Source organism: Pongo abelii, chromosome 20 (assembly GCF_028885655.2).
Source record: "Pongo abelii isolate AG06213 chromosome 20, NHGRI_mPonAbe1-v2.0_pri, whole genome shotgun sequence".
NCBI classification, from domain to species: domain Eukaryota; kingdom Metazoa; phylum Chordata; class Mammalia; order Primates; family Hominidae; genus Pongo; species Pongo abelii.
The window spans coordinates 42,997,812-43,011,247 of record NC_072005.2 but is presented as its reverse complement, the minus strand read 5'-3'; the positions used below and the strand labels follow the sequence as shown (position 1 = coordinate 43,011,247).

At 42.8% G+C, this 13,436-nt stretch overlaps 1 protein-coding gene across 8 annotated transcripts in view; it reads right to left on the bottom strand.

Annotated features, from left to right (window-relative positions):
• LOC100437620 (zinc finger protein 570) overlaps window positions 1–13,436 on the bottom strand; it is a 72,795-nt gene that overhangs the window by 58,552 nt on the left and 807 nt on the right. For 2 of the 8 annotated variants that reach the window (XM_054540280.2, XM_054540281.2), the window contains exons 2-4: window positions 11,124–11,207; window positions 5,472–5,598; window positions 5,043–5,138 (exon numbers count right to left, since the gene is read on the bottom strand). In XM_054540280.2, the coding sequence (XP_054396255.1) occupies window positions 5,043–5,138; window positions 5,472–5,598; window positions 11,124–11,156 (256 nt within the window). In that variant the 5' untranslated portion in view covers window positions 11,157–11,207. Of the gene's footprint in view, window positions 1–5,042; window positions 5,139–5,471; window positions 5,599–11,123; window positions 11,338–11,949; window positions 13,426–13,436 lie in introns of those variants that run through there. The other 6 variants (XM_063720061.1, XM_054540279.2, XM_063720059.1 and 3 more) reach the window with 6 other exon arrangements.

The following is a 13,436-nucleotide window of genomic DNA, read 5'->3' as shown; positions in this document are numbered from 1 at the left end:
GCAAGAATAGAAGCCAGAAAAACATGGAATGGTATCTTTAAAGCACTCATAAAAATAATCTGTCACCGGGCATGATGGCTCACGCCTGTAATCCCAGCACTTTGGGAGGCTGAGGCGGGCGGATTAAGAGGTCAGGAGTTTGAGACCAGCCTGGCCAACATAGTGAAACCCCCATCTCTACCAAAAATACAAAAAATTAGACGGGCGTGGTGGTGCGCCCTGTAATCCCAGCTATTCGGGAGGCTGAGGCAGGAGAATCGCTTGAACCCAGGATGGGGAGGTTGCAGTGAGCCGAGATTGCACCACTGCACTCTGGCCCGGGCGACAGTGCAAGACTCCATCTCAAAAAAAAAAAAAAAGAAAAAAAAAAAAAATCTGTCAATCTATGACCGACAGAGAAAGCTTCTTGTGTGCATGAGAGCAAAACTAACATACAAATGAACAAAACAATAACAACAATAAAAGTTGATATGAATAGTATACCTCTAAAATATTTATAAAGAAGTTACTTCAAGAAAAAGTTCTGGGATAGAATGGTGAACAAGGAAAATGACAAACATGGATAATTTTTTTTTTTTTTTTTTTTTTGAGACAGAGCCTTGCTCTGTCACCCAGGCTGTAGTGCAGTGGCACGTTCTCAGCTCACTGCAGCCTTGAACTCCCGGACTCAAGCAATCCTCCCACCTCAGCCTCCCAAGTAACTGGAACTACAGGCACACACCCCATACCTAGCTAATTTTTGCATTTTGTAGAGACGGGGTTTCACCATGTTGCCCAGGCTGGTCTCAAACTCCTGGACTCAAGTGATCAGCCTGCCTTGGCCTCCCAAAGTGCTGGGATTACAGCCATAAGCCACCACACCTAGCCAAAAGTGGATAAATCTAAACAACACTAAATGTAATAATGGTCTATTATACAACTTCATAAAGCAAAATTATTGTTTATGGGATTTAAAAAAAACAAGGAATAACTGAAATGAGGGTAAGTGAAATTAAGACAGTCTAAGGTTCTTGGTGGTTTTATTTTTATTTTTTTGAGATGGAGTTTTGCTCCTGTTGCCCAGGCTGGAGTGCAGTGGTGCGATCTTGGTTCACTGCAACCTCCACCTCCCAGGTTCAAGTGATTCTCCTGCCTCAGCCTCCCAAGTAGCTGGGACTGCAGGCGCATGCCACCACGCCCAGCTAATTTTTGTATTTTTAGTAGAGACGGGGTTTCACCATGTTAGCCAGGCTGGTCTCGATTTCTTGACTTCGTGATCCACCCGCCTCGGCCTCCCAAAGTGCTGGGATTACAGGCATGAGCCACCATGCCCGGCCAGGTTCTTGTATTTTTAGTGGTCAAATATAAAGATTAGAATTAGCTTCAGGTTTTGTTAAGGTGATTATAAATGTTAGATTTTCTCAGGTAACCAGTACAGAATAGAAATAGATTGTAAAACATTTGAATTAGGAGACGGAGAAAAACCAAGAAACAAGAAAAATTCAAAAAGGCAAAATTTATAAAAGAAAGTGAGACAGTGGAAAATAAATCCAAGTCTATTAATAGTACCAAAAAATTTAACTGACCACCATCATTTGGTTAAAAGATAAAGGTTATCAGACTGGATTTTAAAAAATGTTTATCCAAATACTGCTTATAAGAGAAACACATAGCAAATCAGAGAATAAAAGAGTAGGAAAAAACTACATCAAGTAAATATTAACAAAAGGCAAACATAGCTATAACAACATTAAGAGAATTCTTTTTGCTTAATCAGATAGTCACTAGATTTAAAGAGAGTAACAATAATATAAGAATTCACCAGAAAAATAAAACGTTCTAAAAACATACGACCAAATGAAATACCTTCAAAATATAAAAAAACTGCTGTTACAATTACAAGAAAAAAATTTATGTATTTACCACCAGAGTAGAAGTTTCTTTAACATGTCTCCCAGTAATTGATTGCTCAAAGACATTTTTTTTAAATCCATAAGGACACAGAAGATTTGACCAACACAGATAATGAGCTTAATCTAATGAGCAAATATCAAACACTGTATTCAACAACCAGAAAACACATATTATTTTCAAGGACACATAGAATATTTACCAAAACTAGCCCTAAGAAATAAAGCAAGTCTCAAAATACTTTCAAAAAATGTATATTAAAGAGATCCCATTCTCTAACCATAATACAATTAAAAAAGTACCAAACAAAAGTCTTCAATTTCAAACTTCTAAATAATTCACGGATCAAGAAATCATTGAGAACCAGAAAAATAATGGACAACTTCATCTAATAAGTTTGAAAACTTACATCAAAACTAAAAATATTTAGAAAAAAATATCCTAATTGCCTCTAGGAGAAATAGAAAACCTAGAATTTTAGAACATATCAAATTGAATGATTAGTTTAAATTCTTTTAACAATAAAAATTCCAAGCCAAGATGAACAAAGTTCTACCAAACATTCAAAAAACAAATAATTTTTATTTTACACAAATGTTTCTAAAGAAGAAAAAGAGAATTTACGAGACTAATCAACCTTGATTCCGAAATCTGACAAGAAAGGAAAACTGAAGGTCAAATTCACTAATAAATACAGACGCAAAACACCCAAACAAAATATTGGCAAATAGCAACTAGCAAAAAGTGGAAAAGATATAAAGATGGGTTTAACTTTGGAATGCAATGTTGGTTCAACATTTGAAAACGTATGTAATTTACCACATTAAGAGGTGAAAAACTGAAACCTATTAAGAGGTAAAATCACCCACAGATGGAGAAAAACATTTGTTAAAACTCAAAAGCTTTCCACAATGAAACTCTAGCAAACAGGAATGAAAGGGTATGTACCAAAAACTTTTAAACATCAAAATTATTAAAAAAAAAAATGCTAAGGTATTCTTATTAAGAACAGAAGTGGACAAGAATGCCTGTTTTCACTACTTCGATTCATGTTATACTGGAGATACAACAAAAGCAACAGAAAAAGAAATGAAGATATAAGAATTGAAAATGAAGGAACTGCCATTATTCACAAATATGTCTACTCATACATAAAATCCAAACATATCTAAAAATATCAGTATTAACAGGAGAGATTGGCAAGGTTGCTTGATATGAGGCCAATGAATATAAAGTTAATTTCATTTCTATGTATGAGCAACAAACAGAAAATATAGATAACATTTAACACAGCAACAAAACTAATATGTTTAATGTTTACAATTAACAGAAGATGTGCATAGCCTTTTTTGGAGAAAATTATAAAACACTGAAAAAAGTGAAAAAACCTAAATAAATGGAGAGCTATACCATGTTAATGAATTTTTAAAATTTCCAGAATTGATTACAGAATAAATAAAATTTGAATCAAAAGTTAAAATGTGAATCAAAAGTTAACAGCATTTTGTTGTTTTCTGATGGAAATTTACAAGTTGACCCTAAATTTTATATTGATGCCCAAAGGGCAAACAAGAAATTCTAAAGAATTTAAACAAGCTGTAGAGATTTTCCCTAGCAGATAATTATCCTTCTAATAAACTATTTTTATTAAGACAGTGTGGTACTGGTATAAGGAAACAGAGATCAATGAAATTGAATAAAGCTTAAAGTCAAACCCATAAATAGACTAAAACTTGATATATTAAGAGGTAACATTCAGAAAAACAGGCAGAGGGAGCATTTATTCAAAAAATATCTGGGCATTTGGTTTTCCATAAGATACAGAAATTAAATTCTTATTTAAAATAATCCTCAAAAATAAGTTCCAATTGGATTATGGACCTACATATAAAAGGACAACCTTTAAAAGACTATTTTCAGATATCTATATGAACTCAGAACATAGAAAGGTTTCTTAAAGTATCAAAAACATAAGCTACAGGCTGGGTGCAGTGGCTCACGTCTATAATCCCAGCACTTTGGAAGGCTGAGGCAGGCGGATTACCTGAGATCAGGAGTTGGAGACCAGCCTGGCCAAATGGTGAAACCTCATCTCTACTAAAAATACAAAAAATTAGCCAGGCGTGGTGGTGGGTGCCTGTATTCCAGTTATTGGGGAGGCTGAGGCAGGAGAATCGCTTGAACCCAGAAGGCAGAGGTTGCAGTGAGTCGAGATCACGCCACTGTACTCCAGCCTGGGTGACAGAGCAAGACTGTCTCAAAAAAAAAAAAAAAGCTACAAATACACACACACACACACGACAACCTCCCCCAAAATGAGCACCTTAGGAAAAATCACACATGCAAACTGTTTTTCCTCTTCTCTCGCACCACAACAATAAACACAGAAGACTTCTGTGACTGAATGTGGGGATTTCTCTCCACCAACAAGCAAGCAATGAATTCTGCAGTGGGTGTCCTCTACCTCATCTCTATTCTGATACTATCTACCCGGAGATAGCATCAGATCCCTCAGGTTGAGGACTCAGTCCCCAAGACTGCCTACACTTCTGATGCTCTGTAGAGCTCAAAAATTTATAAGAGGCCAGGCACAATGGTTCATGCCTGTAATCACAGCACTTTGGAAGACTGAGGCAGGCAGATCACGTGAGGTCAGGAGTTTGAGACCAGCCTGACTAACATGGAGAAACCCTGTCTCTATTAAAAATACAAAAATTAGCTGGGCGTGGTGGCGTGTGCCTGTAATTCCAGCTCCTCGGGAGGCTGAAGCAGGAGAATTGCTTGAACCTGGGGGGCAGAGGTTGCGGTAAGCCGAGATGATACCATTGCACTCTAGCTTGGGTGACAGAGCCAGACTCTGTCTCAAAAAAAAAAAAAAAAAGTTTATAAGACTACTAAAAGATTTTTTAAAGACTGAGAGGCTTGTGAAACTGAGAGGGGATGGGACTTATTAGAAAGGAGATAGGAAAGTGAGAGAAGTGAAATAATTAAAAACAACAAATGTGGGAGAACATCCTAAATGGCCGCAAATTTTTATGAGGACCTAGAACATTTGAGAAGAATTTGGAAGCCTGAAGAGTGAAGAGGTGATACCTTTGAGTCAGGCTGAGCTGTCACGTGCAAAGATTTTTGCCAATTTCCTCTTCACTAACCTGAGCACAAGCCTTTTGTCAGCTCTCTCTTCACCATCCAGGGTGCTTTTCCTTGTTCCAATAATAATATCACACTTGGTTTGGAAAAGCAAAGTCCTGCAAATACAAAAAAAAAAAGTAGAATTTGGTCATGCTGTGGATATTCCAGAACTCACATTCAATCCTTAGCTCACCAGGGAAAAGGGGGAGTTTACAGTAAGCAAAAAGAGAAATGTGTAAAGGACATGTATTAGAAGGATAAGGAAGATGAAGCTTCAGGCATAGGCCAAGAATATGTTCACTGCCAAATCCACAAACACTAAGCCATTTGTTTGGCATAGGCAGCAGACATTCAGCCAAATTTTGCAGATATTATCCAAAAATTCACAATACTGGTAGCAAAGAGCCCCTTTTGAGCAGAAGCTCAATTTTGCAAGAAGATATCCTTACCCAGTGATACCAAGATCCTGTAGTTCTCCAGCATCACATTACTATACAGATGTCTTTGAGAAGAATCCAGACAATCCCATTCCTCTTGGGAGAAGTCTACAGCCACATCTCTGAAGGTCACCAATTCCTGAAATGAAATAAATGAAAGAACCTTATCTCTTACAATATTCACCTCATTTCCTCTGCCCTAGGCACACTGGGCTCTCTCTCTGATATTACATCCTCAAATATGTAACCATGTTATCATATTTGTACTCAGGGCCTTTGTATATCTCAGATTATTCCAGTATAAAATAGCAATGCTTCCACCCCAATTCCCTATTTCCTAACCCTCCTGTATTTTTCTCCACTGCACTTAATTATTTTATTCATTGCCTGTTCTTCACACTTAATTATTTTATTCATTGCCTGTTCTTCACCCTCCTCAACAAAAATTTAAGCTCCATGAGGGCAGAGTATGTTTTGGCTTTGGTCACTGCTTTATCCCCAGGTACAGAATAGAACCTGGCACACGTGAAGTATTCAAATATTGACTAAGTTGAATTAATCAATGAGTGGTTTGAAGAAAATTTCAAGAAGCTAGAAAGGGATCAGAAATAATCCCAGAAAGTATTCGCTATCTCTCTGAAAACTGTGCTAGACCAAGCAGAGCAGAACGTCAATTCCATTAAAATTCAAATACTTTAATCCAGAGTTCTCAAAATTTTGTGTAAAGAAATGGGTGTTCTACTCATAATATTGCTTCTGCCTACAGGGGTTAGAGAAAGTTTTTAAAAACTTGACGCTGAGCTGGGCTCACGCCTGTAATCCCAGCACTTTGGGAGGCCGAGGTGGATCACCTGAGGTTAGGAGTTTGAGACCAGCCTGGCCAACATGGTGAAACGCTGTCTCTGCTAAAAACACAAAAATTAGCCAGGTGTGGTGACACACGCCTGTAGTCCCAGCTACTCTGGAGGCTGAGGCAGGAGAATCGCTTGAACCAGGAAGGCGGACGTTGCAGTGAGCCAAGATTGTGCCACTGCATTCCAGCCTGGGTGGCAGGGCAAGACTCCATCTCAAAAACAAAAACAAAAACAAAACAAAACAAAAAAAACAATGCTGCTGTGATGCCATTGGATTCCAGGTTTCTATAATGTGACCACTTGCTGATGAAGCAATGAAGCAAACATACATTATATGTGTATGTATTAATTTAATTTTTTACAAAATTAAAAGATGTGAAACTGTCAATGCAACTTTTTGCATTTGACACAATTTTGTCACAGTTAAAGAAACTGTCTCTAGGCTGGGCGAGACGGCTCACACCTGTAATCCTAGCACTTGGGAGGCCGAGGCAGGTGGATCACTTGAGGTCAGGAGTTCCAGAACAGCCTGGCCAACATGGTAAAACGCTGTCTCTACTAAAAATACAAAAATTAGCTGGTTGTGGTGGTGCGCACCTATAATCCCCAGTACTCGGGAGGCTGAGGCAGGAGAATCATTTGAATCCGGGAGGCAGAGGTTGCGGTGAGCTGAGATTGGGCCACTGCACCCCAGCCTGGGCAACACAGCAAGACTTTGTCTCAAAAACAAAACAAAAGAAAAGAAACTATCTCTACAGAAGCAAAACTCTTCAAGTTCAACCCTTAGTCACCTTTTTTCTTACTTAATTATAGGAAGTAGGTAAATCTCTCCCTCTCTGCTCCTGCTAACAATGCTTCCTAAAATGTTTTCCTTAGCTTATATAAATACATATAATAAATGTATAAATATTTATATGTGACATACATATTTTCCACTGATTCTTGATAGTCAACAAAAATAATTTCTATGTCAACATAGGAACTTAAATTCTGATCTTAAAATATTTGACCTCTAACAAATACTTGGTTTCAAAATCCATTCACAATTATCATCAAACCAGTCTGAAGCAAAACTACAGTTCCCACTTTTTCCTGTTTTCTTTCTGCCTTTAAAGAAACATGGCTTCCAGCTGAGAGGACGACTTCCCCTGATGCCCTGTCACTGATGAATATTTTATTCCCCACATTCCTTGTACCACAGCACCCGAAGGTGAGGCAGGTCACCTCTTTGCTCTTGTTTCCAAACCATTTCCTCCTCCCTAAACGACATCTAGTTTTAAACCTCATGAAATTAGGATATGTCAATCACAATCCCTCCTTGTGATATATATCTACTAATTTCTGATAGACACCAGTTCTCTGTCATTCCTTAAATTCTTCAGCACCTGACTCACTGTCACTCTCTTCAATGCCATTCCTATCATTCTTTGGTCACTTCGATATCCACATAAATAATACTCCCCACAACCTGGCCTCTTAGTTCTCTGACCCCTCTCTCCTGGAATAGTCTTATCCTCTACGCTTCTACTGTCATTGATTTCCATGGTCATAACCCAGACCTCGTCAGTACCAGTCAGTACCAAACCCTTCATAACCTCAATTATCCCACTCTGACTTCTACCTCCTATACCTCAACTATTGCCCTATGATACCCCAAACTGGATAGTTATTTGACTCCACCAGAAGTCAAATTCTGGAGAAGTACAATTCACTGATCTTACCACTTTTTACCACTTTTTCACTGTTCCTCATCCCCGAGTACCCTCACTTCCCAGCACAGCCACCTGTTATAATCACCCCCTGCATATGCCCTTGTCTTCTCTGCCCCTCTCTCACTTAACTGTGCTCACTTGGTTAAACCACAGCCATCTTTCTGCTTACTCTGTGCCTGTACCCTGCACAGCTGAACTCTGCTAGAGAAAATCATACCAACCATGCTAAGTAGTCTCACTTTAAATTCATGATCACTTAACCTCAAGTGGGCGGAAATGCTGCATGATACATTTCCCTAGTCCATTCATCCCTTCACTCTGCTAAATGACCATTTGATACTGTCCCCTCTCTCCTCACACCTTCAAAATCTCCTTCCCCATGCTCACTCTCAGCTGATAATCTTACTTTTTCTCTGAGAAAACAAAACCCATTGAAAGATAATTCCCACAAACTCCCACCACATCTACACATCCACCTGCACCTGTGCTTGTACACCCTAACATGCCCTTATTCCTGTAACTGAACAATCCACTTTCCTAGAAAAGGCCAAACACTTAGCTCCTCTCACCTACTTAAGCACATTGTTCCAGCAATTCCTTTTTCTCTATTCATCTTAAAATTTACCTTTCTACTGAATCTTTAACATCAGCCTGCCAACATATATCCATCTTTCTGAAACTTCGTCGATTATGACTTTCTCCTTCAGTTACCACCCGTTTCTTTCCTTCTTTTTTTTTTTTTTTTGAGACAAAGTTTCGCTCTTGTTGCCCAGGCTGGAGTGCAATGGCACGATCTCAGCTCACCGCAACCTCCACCTCCCAGGTTCAAGTGATTCTCCTGCCTCAGCCTCCTGAGTAGCTGGGATTACAGGCATGTGCAACTACGCCTGGTTAATTTTTTGTGTTTTTAGTAGAGACGGGGTTTCTGCACGTTGGTCTGACTGGTCTCGAACTCCCGACCTCAGGTGATCTGCCCGCCTCGGTCTCCCAAAGTGCTGGGATTACAGGCATGAGTCACCATGCCCGGGTCTCTCCTCTTAGAGCTAAACTTTTTTAAAGAGTTGTCTATGCTTTCTATTATTTCCACCCACCCCCTGCCTATAAATAATGACATCATACAACTTATGTATTAACAGGATCACTTTGGCTGCTCCATTGAGAATAGACTAAAAAAGAACAAGAGTGGAGGTAAAGAGAGAAGTTAGGAGAGTACCACAGTAACACAGGTAAGAGATGATGGTTCAGAACATAATGGAAGCAGTGGTGATAGTAAAAAGTACTCTGGGCCGGGCGCGGTGGCTCACGCCTGTAATCCCAGCCTTTGGGAGGCCGAGGCAGGCAGATCACAAGGTCAAGAGATAGAGACCATCCTGGCCAACATGGCGAAACTCTGTCACTACTAAAAATACAAAAATTATCTGGGCGTGGTGGCACGTGCCTGTACTCAGGAGGCTGAGGCAAGAAAATCACTTGAACCAGGGAGAGGCGTAGGTTGCAGTGAGTTGAGATTGTGCCACTGCACTCCAGCCTGGGCGACAGAGCGAGACTCTGTCTCAAAAAAAAAAAAAAAAAAAAAAAAAATAGTAGTCTGATTCTGGATTTTGAAGTCTCTAATTTCCTGATGGAAGATTTTTAGCTTAAGCAATGGAGCCAGGGAAGTACGTAAGAGCTTCCTAGTTGAGTTCCCTAATTCTATCATTGTCCCATTCAGTTTACCCTCAGTAGCAGCCAGAGTGATTCTACCAAAATGAAAATCAGTTCATGTCACTCATGTTCCAAAACTGCCAATGGCTCATTTCACTCCATTTGTAAGATGTTTGCATTTGACATATCTCTTATGCAACCAAATGAAGATGTAGGCAGTCAGGTATACAAGTCTAGAGTTCAAGAGAGAGGTCTGGGCTGTATATAATTTGGTAGTTGTTGGCATATACATGGTATTTGAGGCTATGAGACAGAATGAGATCACCAAGGTAGTAAGTGTAGAGAACAGGATGAGGGACTAAGACCTGTGACACCCAGAGGTAATGGGTGCTTACTAAAAATTAGAATGAATGAACGTTGTTTGGTTAGAGACTAGAGTGAGGAAGTTGGTCTGTATCCGTATCTGAGGGAACAGTATCCCAGGCAGAGAGAATAGCAAGTGCAAGGCCAAGCATTAAGAATGTACTCACTGGCGGCTGGGTGCGGTGGCTCACGCCTGTAATGCCAGCACTTTGGGAGGCCGAGGCGGGCGGATCACGAGGTCAGGAGATCGAGACCATCCTGGCTAACATGGTGAAATCCCGTCTCTACTAAAAATACAAAAAATTAGCCTGGCGTGGTGGTGAACGCCTGTAGTCCCAGCTACTCGGGAGGCTGAGGCAGGAGAATGGTGTGAACCTGGGAGGTGGAGCTTGCAGTGAGCCTAGATTGTGCCACTGCACTCCAGCCTGGAGACAGAGCAAGACTCCGTCTCAAAAAAAAAAAAAAAAAAAAAGTACTCACTAGCCAGGCATGGTAGCTCACGCCTGTAATCCCAGCACTTTGGGAGGCCGAGGTGGGCAGATCACCTGAGGTCTGGAGTTTGAGACCATCCTGGCCAACATGGTGAAACCCCGTCTCTACTAAAAATACAAAAATTAGCCAGGCATGATAGCGCACACCTATCGTCCCAGCTACTCGGGAGGCTGAGGCAGGAGAATCGCTTGAACCCGGGAGGTGGATGTTGCCATGAGCCATATTGCGCCACTGCACTCCAGCCTGGCAACAGAGTGAAACTGTCTCAAAAAAAAAAAAAAAAAAAAAAAAGAATAAATAAGAATGTACTCACCACATTACAAGGAAGCTAGTGTTGCTGGAACTGAGTGACTGAGTTAAAGACAGGGTGAGAAAAATTAGATGAAGTCAGAGGGACAGTGAGGGACCAGATTATGCAGGGCCCTGCAGGTCAAGACAAGGACGTATGCATTTATCTTGAATAAGATGGGAATCCAATGGAGAGTGTTGATAAGGGACATGACTGGTTACCCAGAAACGTTTCAGCAGAAGGAAAATTAGTACCTGCTTGTTTTGAAAAGCAGACAGGTATTTAGGAAATCGAGAAAACACCAACACACCTGGTACACGGCTTTAAGAAGCCCAACAGCCATTCTTTCTTCCTCCTGGCTCTTCTCTTGGGAAATAGCAGTGGCCTCAGATGACTGAGATGGGGAAAAGAACATGAGAAACTAGACTTCTCTTGCAGCATCCAGAATCACCAGTCTAGACTTTTTAGGCTTCTCTTTCCTCCTCTTGCAACCTTCCCTCCAACAGAGAGAGCAGAATGGAGACCTAGGAATTTGTTTGCATACAATTTAACTGATGCCTAAGTCATTTCCCAATTCCTTAGCTTAACAACAGATGTTCTAGGCTTTACAAATACACACTCAGAGGAATGTAAGCTTTCGCATAAAGACACAGAACTAACAAATAAGAGCACCAAGATCAAATAAAAGAGGACCTGACCCTACAGTCCTCCTCTCCAATAAAACAGTGGTTCTGAAACTTGGTGGCACATTGATATGACTTGGGCTGGCTTTAAAAGCCTCTCGGTGGCACACAGTCTCTCAATCCCCCACATAATCAGAGTCTGAAAAACAGCAGTGCCAACCACCGTCTTACCCACGCCACAGTCAGAGGCCATGGGTATGGACTGTCTCACACGGGCACCCTTTCCCATACCGGCAAGGCTCAGACACCAGGGTATCTATCACAAGCGACAATCTCACAACCCAGTCACAAAGAGGCCGCGGGTATCGGCCCAACAAGGTGCAGCGAACACTCGCCCGCTCCCGCCCCAACTCACAGCCTCACACTCCACGGTGCCATTGACTTCCTCGCACCCAGTCACACAGGACGTGGACAGGCACACGCGGTGACAGCCTCGCACTGAACGGTACCAACCTCCACTCGCACCGGAGTCACACAGATGGCCTGGGACGAGCTTCCGGAGACCCACACGCCACTCCTCAGCCCACTCCCTACCTGCAGAACAGAACTGGTGGAAGATCCCCTTCCCGCCCCGAAGGCTCGGGGAATCTGCACTCGGGTCTCACCCCTACCCTTAGTTGGATGGAACCCAGCCCCTACGGGACAGGAAAGAAGCGCCTCAGCTGCCTCCGCCCGCGGAGGACACAAAGGGGCCGCCGACCCAGCTCCCGCGGGGTCCGCTGGGAAACGTAGTCCAGAGTAGAAAAGGTCGCGGCGCCGCAGTGTCTGGCAGCAGCTGTGCAGCTTGGCGCAGGGTTTGTAACACCGCTTCCTCCCCACCAGGTCCTCCCACGCTGGCCTCTCCCCGGCCTTCCAGAGAGCCCGAAAGTCCGGATTCCCTGCAGCTCCAAGCCTGGCCCGGTCACAGGGACGGGGCCCAGAGTCACACTACACGAGCTGGTGTGGAAGTGCTCAAGCACAAGCGCTCCGCGCGCCTCCCTTAGCAACCAGGGCGGGGAGTTGAGAACAGCGGGTTGGCTGCAGGGAAAATGTTTGTGCGTGGGAACGCGCTAGTGGCGCGTCTACTCAAAATGGGTGGGAGGCGAATTCCTAGAATTGTGCTGGATACCCGAAAAAAGTTGGGAGGGGAGCGGGGGGAGGTGGGTGTGCAGGGAGGTAAACTGCGCAAGCGCACTACACTCCTGGCAGTCTCCCACCGGATACCCTCAGCCTGGCACGGTGGCTCACGCCTGTAATCTCAGCATTTTGGAAGGCCGAGGCGGGCAGATCACGAGGTCAGGAGTTCGAGGCCAGACTGACCAACATGGTGAAACGCCGTCTCTACTAAAAAATACAAAAAAATTAGCCGGGCGTGGTGGCCCGCGCCTTCAATCTCAGCTACTCAGGAAGCTGAGGCAGGAAAATTGCCTGAACCTGGGAGGCGAAAGGAGGCGGAGGTTGCAGGGGGCGGAGATTGCGCCACTGCACTCCAGCCTGAGCGACAGAGCAAGACTCCGCTAAGGAATTGGGAAATGATTTAGGCATCAGTTAAATTGTATGCAAACAAACAGAAACCTCGTGACCTCAAATGATTCGTCCGCCTTGCCCACCCAAAGTGCTGGGATCACAGGCGTGAGCCACCGCGTCCGGCCTGTTATCTCTTTATTAAAGGTTTTAAGACCGGCCCCGTGCGGCTCATGCCTGTAATCCCAGCACTTTGTGAGGCCCAGGCGGGAGGATCGCTTGAGCTCAGGAGTTCGAGACCAGCCTGGGCAACATGGCGAGACCTCACCTCTACTAACAAACAAAAATCAGCCGGGCGGGGTGTCCCGTGATTGTGGTCCCAGTTACTCGGAAGGCCAAGGCAGAGAATCACTTGAGCCCGGGAGTTCGAGGCTGCAGTGAGCCAGCATCGCGTCGCTGCACTCCAGCCTGGGCAATAAAGTGAGGCTCTGCCTCAA